This window comes from Struthio camelus, chromosome 3, assembly GCF_040807025.1.
Source record: "Struthio camelus isolate bStrCam1 chromosome 3, bStrCam1.hap1, whole genome shotgun sequence".
In the NCBI taxonomy this organism is placed as follows: domain Eukaryota; kingdom Metazoa; phylum Chordata; class Aves; order Struthioniformes; family Struthionidae; genus Struthio; species Struthio camelus.
Genome location: NC_090944.1, coordinates 77,998,156 through 78,022,301, shown reverse-complemented (window position 1 = coordinate 78,022,301; position 24,146 = coordinate 77,998,156). Strand labels below are relative to the sequence as shown.

The following is a 24,146-nucleotide window of genomic DNA, read 5'->3' as shown; positions in this document are numbered from 1 at the left end:
TTTACTTTTATTGCTGAATATCTTCAGGTTACTTCCCTTTGCCCCCAATTACTTTATGTAAGTAAGCAGTAGATTGACCAATATATGAATTCATAATATTCTATAATAAAAACATTTTCTTAACGTAAGTTAGAGTATTCCATATTAGTGAAATCATTGCTATGCTATTTGGACTCTTGTTATACTAAACAAATTATGAGAAATGTCAGAAGTTGTCGTGAATACATAAGCACAAATTTCAGCTTCAATAAAGTTAAGCGAAGTAGTCCAACAGAAAGAATGTATCCATAAGAGAGAGTGATTTATTGATATGCATTCATAATGGTACGTATTTTTGGGGAACAAACTGCACTATGTTACTCATCATGTTTCTTTTTTCTTTTCTTTTCCAGTTGCCCATACTTGTCAGAGAAGATTACACCTGCTATTCCTGCAATTGGTGGGATTCTTTTCTTTTTCGTGATGGGGACCCTGCTGCGTACTAGTTTCAGTGATCCTGGTGTCCTCCCACGCGCAACACCAGATGAAGCAGCAGATCTAGAGAGACAAATAGGTAACACTGAAGGTCTGTTTTCTCTTCGGTTTCCTCCCGAGGGTGTTAAGTACTGTGAGAAGGCAGTGTGCTTCTCTGCTCCTGGAAGGAGTTAGTCCTGTTTTGCCACTGCAATTGTTCTGGAGTTGTAATGTCCAATGACATTACACTGATTCCTGTGGAGAGACTGTTGATCAGTTCTTCACTCAGAAAGACAGTAAATAAAATGCTGGCCCTGGAGACTGAGAGCTGTTACTGCAAATACTTCTCTGCAAGTATGGTAGAAGTCGCTAGTACACAAGAGTAATTTCTGAAGTGTTTTTGGCAAGAAAACTGATATTACAAAGGTTCTAAAATTGTGTATCTTTTAAAAGCAATGTACTTTCAGAGTTTAATTGAATTTAATTACATTGTTATTTGTATTGCAACAGGGTCAGATAAGTCTCTGTGTTAATATACAATCTTGTTAGTTGATGCAGTCTTGGAATTGTTGGGCTTCAGTCAGGGTAGCAAAATGTCACCATTTTTTACTTGTGCAAAGCCAGGGCCGTTACAGGAGAGGGAATTACATTTTCTTCAGCCTTGCTCATCAGGAGAATTGTTAACTAAATTCAAATTGTGGAATTTCTGTAGCTACAAATGTGCTAAATAGCTAAAAAATGTGCTACCTGGGTAAGAAAACACAGGGTGAGTTTGCAGAGCTATTCAGTAAACTGTGTTTATTTTTTAGTAAGCTAGTAAAGCTTACTGTGATCTGGAGATATATATACTTTGATATGACAGTCATTGGAAATCACATGGTCAAAAGTCACTTCAGAGGAACCTTTACTCATGTAACTGAAAAGACAGATACCAAGTATATCCAAGCACAGCAGAAGTATCTCTGGGGTCTTTGATATTTCTTTTGATACTATAGTAGAATCTTTAGGCTTTATCTACTGTAATGAATAATTTGATGTGGTAGGAGCAAATGAGTTGACTAAAGCTGTTGATGCAGAGTCCCCTGCGTCTACACTGTATGAATTTCAGATATTTACTTCAGACTAGGTTTCATCTAGTTCTCTGGACTAAATGTCCTCTACAGCATGTTTTTTGATAATGTTAACATTTAATAGCTTACATAACCCTAGTGACTGTTTGAATCTCATGTTTTCACAGTGATTAAAAAATTTTTGTCCGCAGGGCTTAGTTTTGGAATAGTTGCAGTTGGAGGAGAAAGAGTGGTTTTATTTTTTGGAAACACACGTTACCTTTAGCATGGATGTTCTAAGAAGTAGAACCCCAAAACATAGGGATGAGTTCATTAGTTGTCACTACGCTGAGATAATTTTCATGCAGCAGTTCTGTGAGGTCCTAACCACAGCTGTTATGCTATGTTACAACATAAGAGAAAAAGGTGTCCGTGTAATAATCTGTATTTTGTGTACCTCAGTTAGCACCTGAATTTGAGTTCTGAAGTGGAGTCAATGCATCTACAGCATATTAGATGCAAAAGCTATTTTTACTTATTCCGTATACTCTTTGTGTCGGTTTGAGGCTTTTGAAACTGTATAGTCATCGAGCAGCTCTGTTTTTAGAACTCTGTGAGAGGAAAATTCTTTCCGATGGGTATGTGAATTCGGGGATGTATAGTTGGACAGTTTTTGTAGAGCTGGTATGATTTTATAAAAACAGTGCATTTTGCTGGCATTCAGAATTCAGTGTTTTTATTCGTTGTATTGCTTTCCTTTATTGCTTGGACTAATTGTGCAAAGCCAGGAGTGAGCTCTCATTGTCACAGCGGAAAGGAGGTTACATTTAGCTAGTCATGACTTTGCTTTGGGCAAGGACCATACAGCACATGGAATACAGGCAAGAAAACTAACAGATCCTAGATGGCCCAAATATCTGAACCGCAAATGGATGAATTCAGATTTGTATGAGTTTCTTCTATTTGATCACTTTTGGGTATGGCATTCTGGGTAATTTAAAAAGACAAACTTTCAATCAACCTATCCTTACATGTTGTAAATAAATAAAATCAGAAATGGAAGAGCATTTTGAAGCTGCATGCTCACTACCATCTAAAAAACATTAAAAATGGACATGGAGTGTGTTAATACTGAGAAATTAGAATTCTCTTCACACACAGTAATTCCAGTCCTTTTTTGTGTAATAGAAGGAATTCCTAATATTCACAGAATCTAGATATGTGGAAAGCAGTTGCCAAAGTTCTAATTTATGTTGTTGGGCAAACTAAGGAAAGATTTCTTAGGAAGGCTGATTTTTAGAGTTTATTTTTTAGCTTTGCTAGTGCTGCCATTGAAAACATTTTTCAAAATGCAGTACTGAGTAATGTGCTGTGTGCAAGTGTGCGAGTTGCTAGGATGGGTAATGGTATTATTTTGGTGAGAGTGGGGGAGAAAAAAAACTGAGAACTGTTTAGGAAAACTCAGAAAAAAATTAATGATTTTTCTCCTTCTTTCTCCTCTTCCCCTCACCTCTTCCCAAAAAAGGGAAGTGTGTAGGAACTTGAGGGAGGGAGGATGGAATTCAGGCAGGTATATTCCTTTGAGTGTTGCTGAAAAATGAATGTCTTTTTATATCATGAAGCTGTGTTTTAATTTGTACATAAAAAATTGTTTAAAATATCGAATTTTCCAGAAAGAGCCATTTTGAAAATCATCTTCCTATGTAAATGAAAAGATTGATGTAATGCATGTAACTATGCTAGTTCTGTGTGTTTTTAAAATGTTATTTTACTTCAGTTTTATTAATGCAATATTTGGGGAGTAGTGGGCATTCTTTACCTGTTTCAGTAGTAGTTTGCAGTAATGAAGTTTAAAAAAAAATCTTGCAATTGGAAAGTAAATGCCATTATTAAATGTTTAGAATCGTAAGAATGTCTTTCTAACAGAATAACCTTCCCGAAGGCTTATTTGAGGAACGTGGATTTCTGTCAAACCTCTACACTTCATAAGTGTCCCTTACAATCTCAACAATCTGACTTCTTCTAGCCATTTACCTTCAAGAATCCCAGAATGGTGAAGCACAAGTGTTCATTTGCAGATAGTCGTCCTGGTCTCTGTTGTCCTGATAAGTAACAGAATCTAAAGAGTTTCCAAAGAATAAAAGTAATGTTTGTCATACCTAATATGAGCTATTTAAGATATTTCAGAAAGAAGGCAGTGCTGCTTTCCAAATAGCAAACAAATGATGTTTTTAAAAAGTAAAAAAAAGAAAAAGATTGAATGTCTCAGTTAAATTTTACCTTCCTATTTATCAAATTGACGTTTAAAGGTAGTTGAGAAATGAAAGCGTAGCAATTGTTAGGTGATAATTTAAAAACCAGTTTATTCTTCATCTGTTCCTGCTGAACATAGGCATTTTACATATACACCTACACATACAGCCAGCACTTTTTTGTGTTAGTTGGTCTTTTGCTGGCCATTCGAGTGGAACACTGCCATACCTGATCAGATGCTTTCAATTAGGTAGAGGCTGGAGCACCATAGGAGAGTGCTGTATGGAAGTCTGCACTGCTGATGTATGTTTTAAATTGGAGCTAGGAGAAGAGAAGACGTCTGTGTCTGAGCTTGCTGACCAACCATCTGTCTTTCATCTGTTATGTTAACAAATTTAAAACAATTTGCAAGAGACTGCATGTATATAGCAAAGTTGGAAATTGATAGTGGGTTGACTTTGAGGTAGTAATACTGTTCTGAATAGGTACAGCATGTCTTTTCTTTAGGAGTGTTCGGATGTCATTGATTACCTGCACTAGCCTAAAATATAGCTTCAAAGAGAAGTTGCAGTTTTATGAATCTATCTATGATCTCTGATAAAGTCAGTGATACTGGGATGGGGGTAGAGCCTCTGAAAACACTCTTTGAAGTGTAGAATTTTGTGGAGAAAATTTCTTAAAATCTAGGGGCCACTGGTAGTAGGGACTAGCATCATTTTCTTGGCTAAGGTTAAGATTTGCAAGCAAGTCATGGGGCTTTGTTTTCTTTTCTCTGTGGTTGGACAAGTATTGATGATTGAGAGAATAGTTTATTTGTCTTGTAACGAGAAGTCATTGTAAGAAAAAGCTGGAGCGTTATTGTATTTGAAATAAAAGGGATTCGGTGAGGGAAGTTACCTTAACTCTGGTTAAGGTAAGAATATCCTTGCTATTGCTTCCCTTGCTGTGAAAAGTTTGCTGTGTAAAAACAAGTGATCCTCAGTTTAGAAGAGAAAGACCCGTATGGTGCTTTGAATTATGCCAATACACTGGTGGTATATATTTAAGCTACAGAAAAATCAAGTCATAATTCTTCAAACTGTTTGAATATTTATGAAACAAAATCTTCCCAGACAATGTGGGGCTTTTCCACCAGTGTTTTGAGAAGAGAACAGTGGGAAGAGTAAGATGAGCTGGAAAGAATAGTAGTACCAATTTAGGTACTGTCCTACATTCTATGTCATCTCTGTAGGTCTTTTTCCACGTCTCTGTCTGCGTCTTTGAATTTCTTAAGCTCTTTAGGCAAAAAATCACATTAAAATCCATTAGTGAAGGTGCTGCTGAAATTTACTGGCTGATTATATGCCAGCAACAATAGCAGTGGTGCAGTTGGAAAATTTTATTCTGAACAAAAACCTGTACAGCCTATTCTTCTTATGTAAAATAGCTGGGCTTTCGAGTGAAAAGGCACTTTTTTAGTAGTTACATACAAAGATGATAACGTTGGTGATCAGCTAAAACAGTCACTGGAGTATAACTGGCTATTAGGATTTAGTTGTCTTGCTGTGACAGATATTTTTCATCACTATATCCAGCTGCTTGGTGAAATGCATGAGCAGATGCATTGATACGTATATATTATGTTGTCCAATCATTCTGTAAATCCTATTTTGAATGCAGCTTTTATTAGGGGATTTTCCCCAACTTAACCACAGCAAATGACTTCCTCAGTTTTTCACATCCAGTATCCATACATGCCATATTTAATTGTATCCATGGTTTTGAAATAGTCATGATGTAATAGTCACTTCAAGGTTTTCATGATGTGCAATTTAATTCTCTTTTCTTATAGAATGGCAGAAATATAAACATCCTATAAATGTTAATTGGGTGAGTTCTTAGCCCGTTTTGAAGGATGAAGTATTTTGAATGCTTGCCAGTTGGCCTAGAAAGCGTCTTAGATCTGTTATTTTCATAACCCAATGGATATAAAGATACAAAAAAAAAAAAAAAAAAGTAGTAGGAATAAAATGCTCTTTAAAGAATAAGTCCTAGACAGATAAGGCAAAAGGCAGTATTATAACAAGGCACTTCTTGTTATCAGGGCATTGACACAGAAACAAGTTACTGCAGGTAGTTTAAAAAAAAGAAATCTTTTGTTTATTGGAAGAGCTATTGTCACACTCTCCTCCGAATGAAGGAAAGTGCTAGTTACACCCTTGACTTTATTCAGATACTGATACTGTACAGATAAAACCCTGACTTTCCTATCATATAGACAATTAAAACACCTAGTTGTTACTGCTCCATAATGTCTATTGACATTATTCAAACTCAGAATAACCCTGTAGGTTTCCATTTCTTAAGAGTTTTGATTTTAATTTTGGTTCTTTACGATAGCATCTCTCGCTATCGAGATAGCTTTTGTTTCCTTTGGGCGTTATTTGCATATTAACATACTTTGACTGATTTCTGTTTATGGACTTCCCTCAAACATAGAACTAGAATTATTTCCCAGATAGTCATAAATGTTTGATTTATTACTTTGCTTATTTTGGAAAGCAGTCAAGGAAGGAGCTTCTTATCATTCCTCTACCCTAGATGGCTGGCATCTACCCATCCCTAATTTAGTTCCTGGCAATTTTAACAGTTTCAGAAATTCACTATTAAAATGTTGGTTCCAGTTCATTGAAGAGTCTTCTGAGTGAACTTAATACAGATGCAAAACTATAATAAATCACACTAACTGCATACATATAATCCTCGCTGTTCAGAAAACCTATCTGTGGTGTTTCTGAAAGGGCTGTGATTTACAGGCCTGTACTGGCTTGCTCTTAGATTCCACCAACAGGTGTCAGCTCATCAGTGGGAGAGAACTATGCTAATTCAAATTATCTTTGCATTTACTCTTGGCAAAGAACACGTGCGCAGACTGTTACCATGGAGCAGAACGGTGGTAACTTGCTGTCTGCAGTAACTTGTTCATCTGTCTGAGCTAGCACAGTGCTTTCAGTAGTTTTATGCATGTATTTGTCAAACTAAAGCGTTCATACTGAATTTTTCAAGGCTGGGTTTGATGAGTATGTTGGAAAGTAGTGGTGATAGGTTATAACAGGCTTTAAAGGAACAAAACAAAAAAAAGAGTCCCAGTGTCATGAAATGAGTTATTATGTACAAAAGAAATTCTTGAGGGGTTCAAATTAAGATTACACAGATGATCTCAAATTGATATATCCTATGGTCCATTAGGGAGTACTTGATTTAGAAATGGTAACATCTAATAATACTTCTTTTGTTTTTAGCATAGCTTCCATGAGTCACTGAAGCTATTAAAATAATGTGACTCCTTCATGCCATGGTCTGTGACTAGAGTGCTAGAGTGGGCTGAAGATATGCTTTACCAGTGGATTTCAGCTCCTGTTTCTGGAGAAGCACATGCTCCCTGGCACTTAAGAGTCCATTCTGTAACTGTTTTCTGCCCCTTATTCCTATTGCATATGTTAAGTGCATACAGCCTGATTTCTGCCCTTTCCTTCCTGTACTTCTTTTCAGCCCCACCTCCATGACTGCTATCAAGTTCCCACTTAGTCACATCTTTTACTGTCTTTCACTCCTTCCTCTTTTTCTGGTACTTCCTCCCTTCCTCCCATTCTGCTTTTTGCTCATCTCATGTTTCTGCAGTGGGATTTCCTCGCAGTTTTTCCTGTCTCTGAGCTGAGCATGTGCCACCTCTTTCTTGTAGAGGTACTAGAAGAAACAGCACGCTTCCCAGCTTGAAGTGCTCAGCCACAGCTGTCCATGGTCAATCCAGGTTTTTAGAATGTAGCGTCCTTTAGTTTCTCTAGAATGGTGGAGCGTTTATCATAACCTGTTCACAAAACGAGGTAGTCTGTGCTCTGCATTTTAAAAAAAAAAAAAAAAACTAAATTTTACTGCGTATCTTTTAAGCTCCTACTGAGGATATATGAACTGTGACCCCCCACCCCCACCCCACCCACCTTCTTCTGTCAAAAAGTGTGCAGAAAGAGTTGCTGCAGCATGTGCCAGATTTCAGCTCCTTTCTCCAAAGCCTCAAATGTGATAGAACTATTTAAAATGTTTGCTATTCATCTCACTTTCTGAAATGTGGAAATGACTTGGTGAAGCATCTGAAAACCTCAGAATGAGGCATATAACTCCAGCTACAAAAACTTGGAGTCTCTTTAAAAAAAAAAAAAAGAAAGAAAGAAAGAAAGAAAGAAAATGATAGTGAAGTATGCATCGGCCACCTTTACCTAATCAGTGTTGGTGTCTAATTTCATTAAGCTCTTTCATGGAACCGTATACCTGCAATAGGTACAAGCTTTAATCCAAAACAGAGGCACAAGTTCCTGCTCAATGAATTGTTTATTCCCCTGTGCTCAAGGGATGATTGATCTGTCAGGATCAGGTCATTTCAAATAAACGTCTGGCAATAATCTGTTTTTCGTAACAGAAACAGACTGTCAGATACAGAATTTTGGCTAAATCCAAAAGGAGAAATATAAATTGGATGCTGAAAAAAGACAAAGTTTATATGAAAAATATGATTATTGATTAGGGGAGTCAAAATGTTTCCATGTGTGAATGTTTCAGAATTTGTGTTTAGGGCACATTGAAAGCAAAACAAAACAGTATTGCAGGACTGCTTCCCTGGCTCAAACCACTGAGGTGATCAAACCCACCATCTTTTGTTCAGCAGTAGCAAAACCCAGAGTCTTCAGAAAGCCAGTGTAATCCTGAAGTGGGGCCATCAAACGTGGGGCCCTGTCCTTCAAGTTCCCAAATACAAGGGCTTACAGCAAGTATAATGGAGAGGAACAAGCTGGGTAATTATAACAAATCCTTCTGCCTCCAGAATTTACGATTCTGGAATCAACAAGGGAAACAGAAGTGTCTTTGTATTGTTCAAAAGCATTTTTTAATCTACCTTGAAAAGGTGCATCATAGTGGGGTGGCATCTGTACCACAGAGAAAGTTGAATGTCTCCTGCAGTTCAAAAGAAACTCCTTGCATGCTCCAAAACTCTTATTCTGATTGGGATTGCCTTGGAACTTGCTGTGCCTTTGAACTTGAAGCGTCTTCCAAAGATATGATGCAAGGTTAGTGGTAATATATTTTTAAGGAACAGGTTCTCAAGATAATCCACCTAAAAACAACGTATCTAACAAATTGTTTCTCTTCTAACATCTGTGCATACAGCTGATGTCCAGGCTGTGGCTCTGGTTCTACTCAAGTTAGTCTCAGATACTTGAGACTTACCCCTGCCCTACCTGTCTCTTTGGGAAGCCACCTCACAGAAATTATTACAGATGCAGTAAAGAACAGTTAGGCAGGGAGGGCAGGAGTTCTGAATGTTAAGAATGTTGTTTTTAAGTTCTTTCAGAGCTTCATTAAGTTTATTTTTTTGTACTTCAGAAAGCACAGCATAGGGTGAGCTGATTAAGAAGAATGGATCTCAAAATAAGACCTTCTCAAGCAGCTCCATCTACCATTACTCCTTGTTTGTTGTAGTGACTTTTTTTCTGAAACAGGATGGTCCTGCTGATAGCATAAAATGCTTCCTTTTGCGCCATCACCTTTTCCCAGGTGAAGATGGAGGACAGAGCTGAGATGCTGCACCAGGGTGGAGGAGGGGGAAAGCAGCTGTTGCTTGAGGATTTGTTGAGGTGGTAGTAGCCCAGCCATCTGTGTTGCCACCTGTAGCAAAAAAAAGTGAAGGCAGTTGTGTAAAAATTAGGGATTTCCTCAAAGTGCAAGGAGTGTGAGGGAACTCTTAGTTATTGAAACATATTATATTAAACGCATATCATCAAACTGTCCCCGTACAGAAGTGAGAGAAGTGTAGTAAGAGGCCATGCAGGCTGTGTTAATAGTTTTATGAAGACCACAATCAAAAAGAAATTGTATAAAAAATGGAGACGTTTTCCTAAGGTGAATATAAAGGAATATCACAAGCCAGCAGGGATGATGTCAGAAAGGCAAAGGGGAAAAAAATCAGTTACAAGCAGCAAGGAACATTAGAAGGCAACAGAAGAGATTCTGTAAGAGGTCTGGAAAAAAATGAGGAAGTGTTGGCATGTTATATAATCGGGAAATAAGAGATAACAAAGGGGAACCTGAAGTATTCCACACTCTCTCTGCTTTGACCTCAAAAGTACTTGTACAGTTCTTGGCAGCTGATAGGAATGCAGGTCAGAAGAGGAGAAGAAGTAGTTAAAAGAAAACAACCAATTCTGTCTCTGGAAAGATGTGGAGCAAGCTTGATCAAATTACAGGAATTAGCGTGGGGAAGGGTTATGGCTATTTAAGACTCAAAACAAACAACGTACTATTTCAAGCACAAATCAAATCTAACCAATCTAATTTCCTTCATTGACAGAGTAACTGCTTTGCTCAAAAAGAAGCAGATGTGCTAAATTTTGACCGTAATAGAACTCTTGTTACTGTCCTGCATGGGAATCTTTTTATATCAATTTTGAAAATAAGGTCTAGATGAAATACTGTAAAGCCAATGAGCAACTTTTTAGAGAGATGCTTGCAATGGCAAACAGTAAGTGCAGGAACTGATTGTGGGCCCAAGAAGAAAGGGAATATATTTCTGCAGTTGACATTGAGTTGGGAGAGTTTGCAAGCACTCTGATTTTGTTCTCTAAATGATCTTAGCCAATGTAGAGGGAAAAGTACACAATGCATGATTAGGTATGGAAGTCGTGGTAACAAAACTGGGGCTGACTAGCTAGCGAATGGTATAGTGAAAGAGGGCTTGAGTATTATCTACAGACAGATTGAGCAAACATTGTGATACTGTGACAAAAAGGGGAGATGCCTTTTGGGATGCATTAGAAGAAGAATTATGCATAAAACAGGAGAGGTAACATTCTGCACTCCCTAGTACTGATGAGGGCTCAGTTCAGTGTCCTGTTTTTGACACTGTGCGGGGGAATTCAGGAGGAAGGCAGCAAGAAAGAGAAGCTTAGAAAACGTGACTTATAAGAAAATTTTTAAGAAATGGTCTAAGAGAGAGAGAGAGAGCACAGATCTTTAAAGTACGGTAGGATTTTTTCATGCAGAGTAATAGAACAAAAAGCAGCTAGATGCAAGAGAGTTCTTTAATGCAAAATCACTGAATATAAGGTAAGATTAGTTGTTGAAAGTGCCATAATCTCAGTCAAATGCAGCAGGACCTCTTTTTTTTTTTAATGGAAAATTAAACTTGTTGATGTAATATTTTTACTTAGATTATAATTGTCATGAAAAGCAAAAAGTCATTTTTCTCAGGGCAGCCCCGCAGAAGTTGCATTCTTACCATGGTGTACATGAGTATGGGTGGTATTATCACATGAAATACATGAATATGGAGAGGGGCTGTTGTTTCTAAGGGAGCATGAAAAGTAAGAGCAGCCATGCATGGTCAGATTGGTAGTGCATCTAGCCCAATATCTGTCTGCGATAATGAGCAGCAGTGGAGAGAATACAAGAACACTACTACGCCCTCCTTGCTTCACATAACCTATGGCTTAGGGACATCTGAAGTTAGAGGCTGCATCTTTTGTGTTTGAAGAGTTTTGATAATTTCTTTCATAAATTTGCATAACTGTTTTTTCTGAAGCTGCCAGAACTTTGGACACTGCCTTTGATTTTAAGTTTGTGAGTTGGATGAGAAGTACTGCTTCTGCTCTGTGTGTGTGTGTGTGTGTGTATGTGTTTTAAATCAGTATGTGATTATTTCATTTAATACCAAGTAATTCTTTCACTGATACTTGAACAGTTGTTCCCCTGCCTCCCTCCTCCGCTCTCCCCCTCCACCTTTTGATAACATTTGGGTTTTTTGGTAACATTCTGTGACATCTTTCTTCCAACAGTCATCTCTTTGTAAGACTGAGGATGTCCTGGTCTGTTTAATCTTCTCTAGAATGGAAGCTGTTCCCTGCTTTTGAGTATCTTCCTTGATTTTTCTCTATTTCAGTTCAAGTTCTTCTATATCCTTTTTAAGATGCAGAGATCAGGTTTCTATATCAATCTTCAATACGAAAGCATGTCATATGTTAGCATGATCTAGCATGGCACTAGCATAATCATGTTTTATGTCTTCTACCTTTATCTGGCAGCTCTTTGACCACACTTGAGTACTGAGCTGCTTTTTTATTGTAGCAGCCACAGTAATTCCAAGATACCTTTTTGAAGTCTTCACAACTACTTTCGAGGCCATCATTTGTATAATATAACTAGATTTGTTTAGTCTTGTGTGCATTGTTGTTGAATTTCACTACTGTTTATGGTTTGGAGTTTTCTAAGCTCTGTGCAGTTATAATTTCTCTCTTGTAATCAATGTAATTTGGAGTGGTCTTCAAAAACTGGAAAAATGTTTATAGGATAATGCTTTTCTTTTTAATATAAAAGTTAGAAAGGATAACCAAAATGAGCAGAATGGGTTTTACAGGTGGGAAGGCCTTTGCATTCACATTTGTCTAATTGACATAGACAAGGCAGCAATTCATCTATAATATTAATCTTGTTTCATTGGGCAGGTGTTGCAGATACACTGAAGAATAATCCAAAGAACGTCCTTGCTATAGAAAGACCTTTTTTAAGCTGGACAGATAAATTGTCGTGGCCATCTTTTTATGTAATTGTCTTAAGTGCATCCTCACAATTTATTCTGAATATCAAGGTTCTTCAGGCCAATTCGCAGTTTCTGCTTCCCCTACCCTTTCCGAAAGCCTAAAAGTGAATATATTAGCTACACCAGCAAACTGTATCTGGCAGTTGTTTTTGTCTTGGCTAATTTTAATTGATGCTCAGGACTACATTTGAGACTTCTCTACGTTTCCCCTCTCGTCTTTCATCTGTTTTGAAGTGCATAATCTGATTTCCCCAGAGGCTTATAAAATTAAATCTGTGTGGCCACCACAACATAGCATTTCATAGCATTGCACAATAGTTTAAACAAATATTGCTTGTGAGTACAACTTGGATGTGTTTTGCTTTCTTCCCAAAAATGGGATAGCAGCTTGATATGCAATATCAGGTATGACCATTAGCCATTCTTAAAATACAGTTAGTAAAATTACTTTGTGCACCAGGTAGGTCTTTTGGAAAGCTCTTATAGTGTATGCTTCTTTTTTTTCCCCTCAGCAAATCACTAAAGTTTACATTTATATCTGGGAGTGAGAATACCCTTCACATGAAAGTTTTAGATTTCAAGAAGATGATGTAATTGCACTCTTCAGAAAACAATATGTTGGTTTTCCAAAATCAAGGCAGTTTCCCTTCTCTAAAGTCAGGAGTAATCTTTGGTATTATCTCTTGTTAGATAGCAAATTAAGAATTATGTGAAGAATGCAGTTAGCATTAGTCTAAGCCAGGTTCTCAGGGTTCCCAGGATTTTTGTTGTTTGTCCCTGAGATTACTGACTGGAAACAGAGAATGTCATTCGATTAGATTCTTTGCCCTTTTAAAAAAAAAAAAAAAAAAAAAAGACACTTTCCTCTGGTAGCCCACTGTTACTAAGCATGTAGCTTAGATTTTATCAATTAAACACAGAATAGGTTTAAATTTTTTCAGGGTTTTTTTTTCCTTCAGATGTTATTGCACTATCTCTTTTTCCTCAGCAGGAAACATTAGAACTACTGCAAGGCACTATTTTTTTAATGTTACTCTTTGTTAACTTGAGATAGTATCCCTGTAAAGTTGATTATAAACCTTGTATATTATGGTCCTTGATAAGTCTGTGTAGAGGCAACATGGAGGGACCTTCTAGAACCTACGTATCCTAGGATCTTAAGAAAACTGATCGTAAAGGAAATGCTTGTTTGAACCGTGAATCCTGGTGATATGTATACAAAATTTGAGCCCGTGTCTTACCTAAACAGCACCTACAATCCGTTTTCAGTGTAATAATTTGAAAGAACCAAGTGGAGCATGTTTATATTTGCAGGTTGCTAGACTGTGCCGTATCTCTATTAAATATTTGAAGCAACTTTCCTTGCAGCAGCTCAGGTATCCCAGTCCTACAAGGGTATGGATTATATGTTTTTCTGTAATGGGGTATTAAAAATGCTGGGGCCCCATCTAGTGCATGAGCATTTAATGCTGCTAGAGAAGTGATACAAAATGTATCAGAACAAAGTACCAGAGAGTACCGGCAGTACTTCCAGAGAGTGGAAGGCAATTCCATTACTGGGAGATTACTTTTTTTGTAAAATATCTTGCATTGCAACATTAAGAACTATTATCTGTAATGGAAAAGAGAAAGGTAAAAAGCAGTTGGTCATTTAGAGGTTTATCTGTGAAAGGTGATGCTGCAGAGGTTAATCTTATTATCATGCCGTAAAGGGACTATATACATTAAAAGATTTGACTGTATTTTAACACAAGTATTAGCAGTCCAACTGAAGCCTGATTACAACTGGAAGATCACTGTGAGACCAGGACAAAGCACGTTTAGGGCATTTAGGTTAGATAAATCTGATTAAACCCAAGCATGTTTGACCTTGCCCGGTTGCTTGTTTCCTGAAAAATTTTGTTACTAAACAGAAAGACTGGGATTTTAAGGCTTGATTATGCATTTAATATTGTGGATAAAATCCTGACTCCATGGAAAGTCACTAAGACTGTTTTCATTGTTTCATTTGTATCAGCTTTCACACTTGGATTTTGAGATTAGTTTTTCTGGGTTAGAGAGCTAGGATTGGCTGTCCCTGTGAACTTGAACTTCACTGCACAGGTTTGGAAGGAAATCCTCTTAGAAAACCAGCACCGTAAGTATAACGGGCTGCCCAGTAGTCTCCCTTTTCCAGCAGAGATGAGGGAAGTTGCCGTTGAGATTCTGCCAGAGCGCATTTTAAAATAAATAGGTACAGTACAGTTCTTAACTTAAAAAGATATATTTTTTTGGCAGTATTCATTTTTATGAATAAATGTTTCATTAGGTTTAAAAAAAAAAAAGTGTTCTTCTAAACAATTCACCTCAAATGACTTAAGTCATGTTTTTTCGATGATTATGCTCATATTCAGTAAGGCTTGCAGTAAGGTCTTCAGAAAGAAGAAAATCTTAAATATTACAGTATTACTTTAGGAAATTCAATGCGTCTGCATTTCTAGCAGAATAGAAAATTATGACTATATCAAGTTACGGTTTCAGTAAAACATTTGACAATTGCATTTACGTATGAGTATCAGATGAAAATCACACATTTATTAATGAACAAGTAGTCATGCACGTACTTAGATGCTTTATTGGGTGACAAGCTAATTAGGGCTAGTGACTTATATTTTAATGGAAATTTAACAGTCTGTCTTGACCCTGATAGTCAGAGAGGCCCTTTACCCTATGTTTGTTGAAGTCTCTGGATTTATGCTGAAGATTAAATAATGCTGCAAGCCTCCCGCTGCTGATGTACTAAAGTACAGTGTATTAAAATATATTTACCATTTTCAATGATAGCAACTGAAATCAGCAATAGTCCTTTATAACCAAAACTGTTATGAAAGTGTTTTTTTCTTCTCTATATCATATTGTGTCATGTTGAGTACAGTAGTACTATATTATCACTGCTACAGGTTTTTTATTACTATTTCACTGCAGTCTGTGATAACTGTACTAAAGAGAAAAAGTATATTCTGAAATTATGGAAGCTTTTTTAACATAATCCCAAAGTTATTAAAAATTCTTCCTCATTTTTTGGATCTAGGAATCATCCATATTTCTGCAAAGCTTGAAATAGTATAAACACAGCTCAAAGAACATCTTTTCTGACTAAGAGTACAAAGTCAAGGTATTTAACTCAAACCTATGTGTCATAAAGACAAAAAATCCTGTTGTGCAATGCAAAGATCATTTCCATATCACCTGAAGAAATTAAATTGTTCATATTTGCCTCTTAGAATTCTTGAGTATGCTAGAGTGCTTTAAAATCACAACCACTTAAATAGTAAGTTTCTTTTAAATAGCATAAGCGTAAAAATGGGGAAATATGATATAAAGTCTGTATTGTCCCTTAAGCAGCTTTTATTGCGTAGTTGTGCCACAGCATGAACATATACTAACGGTTTATAATGCAGTACTTCTTTAATCGTAAATACTATGCCAAGTTGTACTGACCTTGGGGTCAAAATCAGTGTTCTTGATTGCTGTGGGAGTTGCACCGTAATCAGTGCTTCCACATGCAGATCACAGGGTCTAGCCCAGCATCCCAGGGGGCAGAGCAGGGGTTGTTCCAAATACAGCACAACCAAGCGTCTGCACCTCATCAGGGTCTAGGAACCAGCTTCTAAGCTGCTCTTTCTTCAGCATTCTCTACTTTATTCACTACTTCATTCCCATAAGGGATACTTGGGAGCTCTGTCTCCTGATTCCCTCATTCTCTGCTATTGGTCCCCTCCTGCCACCTTTTCCTTCGAGAGAGAGTTTTCTGAGGGCCAGTTGTTTCAGTGTTTGGGTTTACAGCGCTGTTCTACAAACACTTCTCTTGACACATGTTGATGGCATGGGTGAATGGGTTGCAGCTGGGAACTTCTTAAGCTAGATTTGCAGTCAAATTTAACATGCTGTATTATTACACCTTAGCCAGCACAGTTCTGGTGTCACTAGTTTGAATACCTTGCTAGGCAGGAGGCTTTCTAATTGCTCCCTTGGAAAATGAGTGGTTTTTAGGCTGCAGATATATCTGCAGGTACAGCAGAAATGGCAGCTATGGGTAATATTTCTAACAATATGAGCTCAGTTGCAAGTCATGGACCTCTTAGTATCCTGTCAGCTGGCTATGTTGTCCGTCGCGAAAGGGAAAGGGATGACTTAAAGAAAATACAATTGTGTAGATGAGTCTGACTTTGAAATGCAATTTCATTTATAAACTGAAAAATAATTAATTTCCTTTTTTCATAGTTATTGCTGTTCTACCTGTCTGAGAGAAGTGTATTTTTTGTCACTTTTCTGTAGTCTGATTTGATTCTGATTGCACAAGAGCAGATAAACTGAGAAAAAGGTACCATTTTTATGCATTCAACTTGCAGAGTATAGCTCAACTTGGCAGCTGAGTTTGAATTTGCCTAGTCAGTCCTTTGGTTGCTGAAATAATGAATGCTGATGTCTTTTAAAAAAAAAAAAAAAAGCAAAACTCCAAACAACTGCAACTTTTACCAAATAAGGTAGTCAGAAACTGTTTTTATGCAACAAATTTCAAGACATATGTAAAAGAAACACCAGGCAGGGCTTGTTTTTTTAAACTTTGAAAAAGCAAGATCTGTTAAATGCTGTTCTGAATGTGCTCCATTGTGTCACAGCATTTGAGATCTGCAAGTGAGTGATCTTATTTATACCATATGCCAAATGCTCTAGTGACAAAGTGATGCTGCTGCTTAAGTAAAAGTGTAAATTCCACATTAAATTGAGCCTACACCCTCTATTGCTTTGCCTTTTTAAGTTAAAAAGTTAGCCTTTTCATTTAAAATGATTTCCTGTTTAAAAGTTAGCAGAAATATTTATAGAATTGCTGCTGTACTTCTCCAGAGAAAGACCTTTTTGATATTACAGGAATTCTTTTAAAAAAAAAAAAAAAATTAAGGAATATCCCAAGAGAACTTGTTCAGAAGGGGCTTTTTGAAATTATCTGAAGTGTTTTCCCCATCAATGAGTTGTTGGCCAGTCCGGATTCATGTTCAGTACTGAACATCTTCCTGAGAGCAAATTTATCTTTCAAGGTCTAAATGAATGAAGTCTATTGCAAAAACAGACTTCTTATCATCCTGTATCAGTAGTCATAGTTGTCTTTGATATATTCTCTATGAACTAATAGTAAGTGTGCTAGGGAGTATGAGAAAGATTTTTGTGATCCAAGTAGCTCTTAGTATTTGAAGCTTGTGTTTGGGGGATTTTTAATTCAGACTGATTGGCAATGGATGTTGTTTGTTGTTTACTGTCTGTAAAAGTGCTTATCTTAGGTGAATGAGAAGGGAAAAAATTGTCGTTTATTTTAGATCTACGAATACGCAATTAACAAATTTGAAACTTGCTATAGATTGCCATTGAGGACAGTTATGTGTGTACCTCATAGCTTATGTAAGAAAATTAATGTTTTGTATTTCCATGTTTAGATATTGCAAATGGCTCCAGTTCAGGAGGATACCGCCCCCCTCCCAGAACAAAAGAAGTGATCATCAATGGACAGACAGTGAAACTAAAATACTGTTTTACTTGCAAGATTTTCCGCCCACCTCGTGCCTCACATTGCAGCCTTTGTGATAACTGCGTAGGTAGGTACAGAAAGATGTGGCATATGTTCAATTTAGTAATTCATATATTCTTAAGAATGCATTTGGTATTAGAGAGAAAAGAACCAATCTGAGTGGATGAGAGGATTACCCAGGAGGTCACTTGCTGCATTCATCCTTCTTTCCTAGAAGTTCTAGTAAGCGTTAAGAATTTTAGAGGAGGCAGAAGAGATTTGGCCTCAGAGATAGTCATTCCTGTCCTAGGAAATAAAAATATCTATTGGCACACATACCTTTCCTGACCTGCTCTACAAGACAAGGAACACATCTAAATTGAGCAAGACTGAGTAGTATGTGCCCTGAACTTTCTAGTGCAAAGAAAGCCGAGCTTTACAGGAGTCTCCCAACTGTTTTCTTCACCAAAATAAATTGAGGGCAAGGACCTGCTTTTTCCAATCTTAATTCCAGCTTAACTCTATGAGGCATAGTTTAAATATTTAGGCTTTGATCTATGATCAGAATATACACTGTAGGTAATGTCTACCTGTGAACAGTTATAAAGCTATAAATTGTAAAGTCGGAATCCATTAGAAATTTTTGGGCAAGCGTTCTATTTTGAGAGTGAGTAGATAATGCCAGGACCTACTTGTAATAATACTTTTTTTTTCTTCTCTGAACAACTTGTCTTTTTCCATGACATTTTTCTTTAGAGGGCAGGCAAGGTGATTAAGAGATGCTTGAATTAAAAAAAAAAAAAAAAAAAAAAAAAAACAAAAAAACCCCCACCAATCAAATCTAAGTAGTTTTCCAGTTAATTAGATCACATGTGGAGTTTAGTGCAGCTGATTAGCCCTCTGTTGAGCCTGGATCTTATGCATTCAAGAAAATAATGTAGAAAGATGTCTCCAGCTGAGAAATGTAATTGCAGCATTCGTCAGTGATATTTTTAGATATAAAGCAGTCGTTGGAAGAATTATATCTTCGTATTTAGATGATATTCATATAGTGAATACTCTTAGATGAGAATGAAGTGTTTAGCCTTTTAGCTCTGTTTAATGGATTGACATTTATAGATGGCTCCTTTCATAAATAATTAGTTTTTCTAATGCTAAAGAGTTGTAGAAGTGTCGTGAAAGCCATTGGACTTCACAAACAGGAATGTTTATGAATTTCAGTTGACATGTTTTCAGAAAAGTATTCTGTTATAGTGTTGTGGTGTTGCTCAGCCAGCCTGGCAGTGTGAAAATACAGTTGTTGACCAGTGCAGTAAATAAAAGTTAAAAGCTGTTGTCTTTATGAAGTGTGTGCATAAATAAGACCAAATTCCTCCCCACACCAATCACACACACACCAAAGCTTATTTTAAAATAATGTTTCAACTTTTCTTCACTTCAGATTATTAAGAAATTTTTCTGCAGGTTATTCTGTAATCTGATCATGTCCTATTCATGCTATGTTTGTGAAACCTACTCTGCGAAACATATGATTAGTGATGGGGGGAAAAAACTAGCTCAAAAAACCCTCTGTCTTCTGACTGTTTGTATTAGAACAACAGGTGTGAGATTATTATGAATATGTCTCAGAAAGACAGCTGAGCAAGTGACTTACATGAATGATAATTGTATCAAAAAAGATTAGTCTTGTGCTTATAAAAATAGTTTTGAGATCATGTAATTTCATCTTATGCAATTATTATTTGAAGTTATTATTTTTAAAATTATTTCATTACTTTATTGGAATGAATTTTCTGCAATTTTCTCTTCAATGTTTGTAGTGGAAATTTAAAAAAAAATGTGACTTTTTCCAGGTACAGTGCATAGTACTTTCATTTCCTGATTAGATACAGATATTTCTCATAAAAATATTCATGTGTATTCAATGCAAATTCTGAAACTTAGAAATACTAGTAGCTAATTTTCTGTGAAAAATTGATGTCATAAGAAGTAGATAAGAAGTGCTCGTGCACTTGTGGAAAACTGCAGTCTGCAAGTGCATACTTGATCAGGCTATATATTATTCATCCGTCTCCATTTTTAAGAAATAGGCTTGTCTATATGATGATTCTTTTACTTAATTTAGGTCTAGTTTATGTATAAATCTTACTTAGATGTGAGTCTTCTTGTTTCACTATAATTTGCTAGTTCCTCACTGATGCAACTAAACCAATGCAAAAATATTCTTACTTCACAGGTGCACAGGCCATTAAGTAACTTAAGATTGCAACTCACTACCAGTATTGGTGTGAGTTCCTTTTTACCAAGTAGCTAGTTTCCGAAGCTTTTGCTGGATAATTAAAAATTAACCACAGAAATTGTGTAATATAGGAATGGAATCTTTCTTCAAACCAGAGTTCCCTGTACAGAAAAGCTAGTTTACTTTTTTTGCCTAAAGGTATTTCATTTTACAAAGCAAATGAACATAGTGCAAACGAAGTTCTTTCATTCAGTACTTTCTGTTGATGTTTTTCATTCCATAGGACATACTTAGCAGCGTTTTAAATATGTAAATACATGCAAAAACATTTTCATGTAACTTTTTTGCCTTTTACTTAATCCTAACTTTCTAGTTCTCCAGTAAACCTACCTATTACTTGCTTCTGATTTTTATTTCTTCACTAATTTTATATGGAACGCTATCTACTGTATTTCAGAAAAATTATGAATAAGTAGTTCTTAAAAAAGAAAAAAGAAAAAGAAAAAAGAACCTGAGTAGCAGCAGCTTTAGCTTTGCAATAACTTCATAGAGTATGCAGAAAAATCTGGATTTTTGTACAAATGCACTTTGTTGCTTTTATGCAATGCCTCCAAAGATTTGGTCAAATAAGTGTTCCCTGAGACAGAGATCTTGGATGGATTCCTGGCTTGCTTTCTTTAACTGTCTTTCTGAATGGCAGTTGGAAGTAAGCCCCTCAAGGGCTTTCTGTGTGCCACATGTTTGCTTAAAAATTTTTAAATAATGTAAATATAAACACGAGAGCTAAAATAAGATTTAAAAAAAATAACCACAGCAGTCAAATTCTCAGCTTGAGCTAGTTATTGCTGGGTTTTGCCAACAGGTTTTGATTGCAGTATGTGATGCTATTTAAAAGCCAGTAGTAGGACTTGCTCTGGACGTGACTTTTTTTGATCATTTGTTTCAACATTGACTGTCTCATTTCCTTTTTTATTTTGTTTTGGTAAATAATTTTAGTCTTATTTGCTTTCTACAGAAAATAAAAGCTAAACAAGATGTAATTGGCTATTTCAGAACAATTTGTTTAAATATAGTACAGAATGACTAAGCAGAAACAGTAAGTAATTATTAGCGAGCAGTAAATGAACTTAGTCCAATAAACCAAAAGTCCAGAGACTTTCACGTTGATATGCCCCATCTTTGCCTGCCAAGCAAAAGAGCCTAGTTTAGACTAAGGCAAAGACCTAGTGTGGTGAAAGGAGAGATACCATCACATACATTCATCTAAGAGAATGTCCTTTTTATTTCTCTCAAAATCTATGCATCTTAAAGCTGTGTGATTGTTGGATAGAAATCTCTTGTAAGGTTCCACTGTGTTTCTTTCAACACAGATGATTTTTTCACAGAGGACTGAAAGCTTTACATTTTAGAAATTAGACGTCACAGAGTACCTTTGAAATGTTTTAATTAGGATTACTAAGAAATCAGTTTGTTTTTTTTCAGAGCTCCCTGGTGAACATGAGAATGGCATACTAAGTTAGTCTAAAGCTTTGATTAGTGCAATAGCCTATTTCCAGCCATGGCCAGAGTGGATCCCTAGGGAAGCATATAAGAAGAGGGCAAGCATGCGATGATACTTCCTGCAGAATATTCTCACGCTCTCAGAAATTTGTGGCATTGGTCTTCCTGAACCCTGGAGGGTTATTCCTTTCTTTTTAATAGCCCTTGATGGATCCTAGTGGGCCTTCTTTGTACCTAATATAACCTTTTTCAGATGGAGAAACAGGATGCCACATAGTGCTAAAGGACCATGTGTCATACTGGCATTTTCTCTTGATATTTTTTGATTTCAGTAGGAGATAAGGCTTCTTCTCACTTGTAAATCTATATGTTTGTTTGTTTTTGTTTGTCTTTTTCTATAGATCCTGAACATGGGAGTGAGTGTCAAGATTTAGTGGGGAGAGGGGTCATTGTTTTGGAGTTGTTATTTTTTATCTTTGCTCTTCAAGCAGAAGAGAGAAAGACTTAAAGATGTAGACGAGTCTAGAATGTTGTAACGTCATGGATACTTTTTGAGCTTAACTTCTTTTCTCTCTCAATTTTTTGACCATATAATATATATGGTTAGCGTTATATATCAATTCTTTATATCCAGCTGTAAAATTACATAAGTTACTTTTTGGGATGTTGATGGAAGCAAAATGTTGTTTCCTATTTTCATTAACTTGTATCTATCTTAGGCAGCAGCTAGCCATAAGTGAGAGAACATCCTGGGAAAAAGAATAGATACAGTTCCCTGAGAATGGGGAAGAAACAAAATCAAACTTGTTTATGTGAAGTTGTAACATAGTCAAGCTGGTGGTCCTTTAATCAAAAAAAAAATAAAAACACCACATATGAAAATGGAGGGATGTACAACAGTGGCAAAGAAATTATCATTTTTAGTCCAGTATTGGAAAGGTAATGCAATATATTAGTGACTTCCTTGAACATATTCTGTATTATATATTCTGTGTATTGGCCTGCCTAAAGAAGAAAGAGCATAGACGATCATAATACCTAAGAACGTAAATTAAGTTGTAAACCTCAGAAGTCAGAGTCAAAAAAAAAAAAAAGAAGAAGAAGAAGAGAGAGAGAGAGAGAGAGAAATTACTAGGAGAAAATACAAAGGAATATTTTTAGGAACCTAAGTAAATGACCAAATATTTAAATTTGGAGCAACAACAATTGAAAGATAGTTAAGGAATTCAAAGACAGAGATAAAAGGCAATAACAAAAGTGTCTAAAAGTTGTGTTTTGTGTAGAGCAAGGAAGAACAAAGCCCTGAACTTTGTGGAGACTGAGAGCAGTTTGGTAAGGATGCCAAACTTCCCTCAGGGAACGCTTGGGTTTTTTTTTTTTTTTTTTAATTCTGTTCCTCCACAGTTGGACATGTGTCTGGCAGTCAGTCATGTGGTTCCTCTTGTGTGAACATATCATATTTACAAAAATATGTATATAGAGGAGATATTGTGAAGCAATGAGTTCCCTTGCTTTGTATTCTTATTACCTATCAAATATCATTAATTCTTAATTGCCACTGCTGCCTTTGAAAATGTCACCATTAATGTGCTTACAGTCAAAGGGATTTTTTGTTACATTCAACATTTATTATTGGAGGTAGCAGTAAGGTGAGCTATGTGATGATATAGTTTAATTACTATGAAATATCCTGGGGCAATGTCTGTTTGTTTTCCTAATAAAGCAATTGTTATTTTTATTAATAAAATTAAGCATGTTTATTTCCTTTTTGTGAATAACGTTAGTCTGCTGCTATTGAGACTGGTTAGTGTGGAAGAAGTTGACTTTGCAGCTGGTTTTCTTAAAATACCCACATAAACGGCTTAGCTTCCTGGGATAGTATTTAAATGATTCTGAGAGTAAAATGTCTGTTGAGTATTCCTTGTGTTTGCTTTTCTGAATGACTTCTTGGTGTAGATGTCCACCCACATTATTAATTAATCTCATTAATAAGGCCCATTTTTCACAAGGTTGCGTTGCTCTTTCAGTTTGCATCATCATGTAGAGATTAGTTTAGTGTCCAGAATGTAATCTGGAATAAACTTTTGGTGCGTGTGTGTTTCCTGAATGTAAACTTGAGCCAAAAGGCTCGTTCTGTTGTATTATGTTTTCTTGGGGTGTTTTGATTTGGGATAAGAGTACAAAAGTGCTCAAACTTGATGGTTAAAATGATCCATTGTGCATTGTCTCTAACAAATGTTCTGAAATAACATAAGTGTGCATATAAATGCAATTCACAATGGGTCTTTTGTTATTTTATTATTGACTGATTGTCTTTACAAATTTCTACTTTGATTTCATTCCAAAAAGTAACACCAAAGACATTGTCAGGGGAATGACTGTCACATAGGTGGATGTGATGTATACTAAGTTATATATATTGATCTATATTTTTAGATTGCCCGTTAAGGGCAAGTCCCGTCAGTTTTGTTCATATGAATAAATTTT

General features: G+C 36.2%; 1 protein-coding gene across 10 annotated transcripts in view; it reads left to right on the top strand.

The window, feature by feature from the left end:
• ZDHHC14 (zinc finger DHHC-type palmitoyltransferase 14) overlaps nt 1–24,146 on the top strand; it is a 148,047-nt gene that overhangs the window by 84,204 nt on the left and 39,697 nt on the right. For 7 of the 10 annotated variants that reach the window (XM_068938615.1, XM_068938616.1, XM_068938610.1 and 4 more), the window contains 2 exons: nt 393–565; nt 17,850–18,008. In XM_068938615.1, coding sequence (XP_068794716.1) covers nt 393–565; nt 17,850–18,008 — 332 coding nt within the window. The remainder of the gene's footprint in view (nt 1–392; nt 566–17,849; nt 18,009–24,146) is intronic. The other 3 variants (XM_068938611.1, XM_009687151.2, XM_009687149.2) reach the window with 1 other exon arrangement.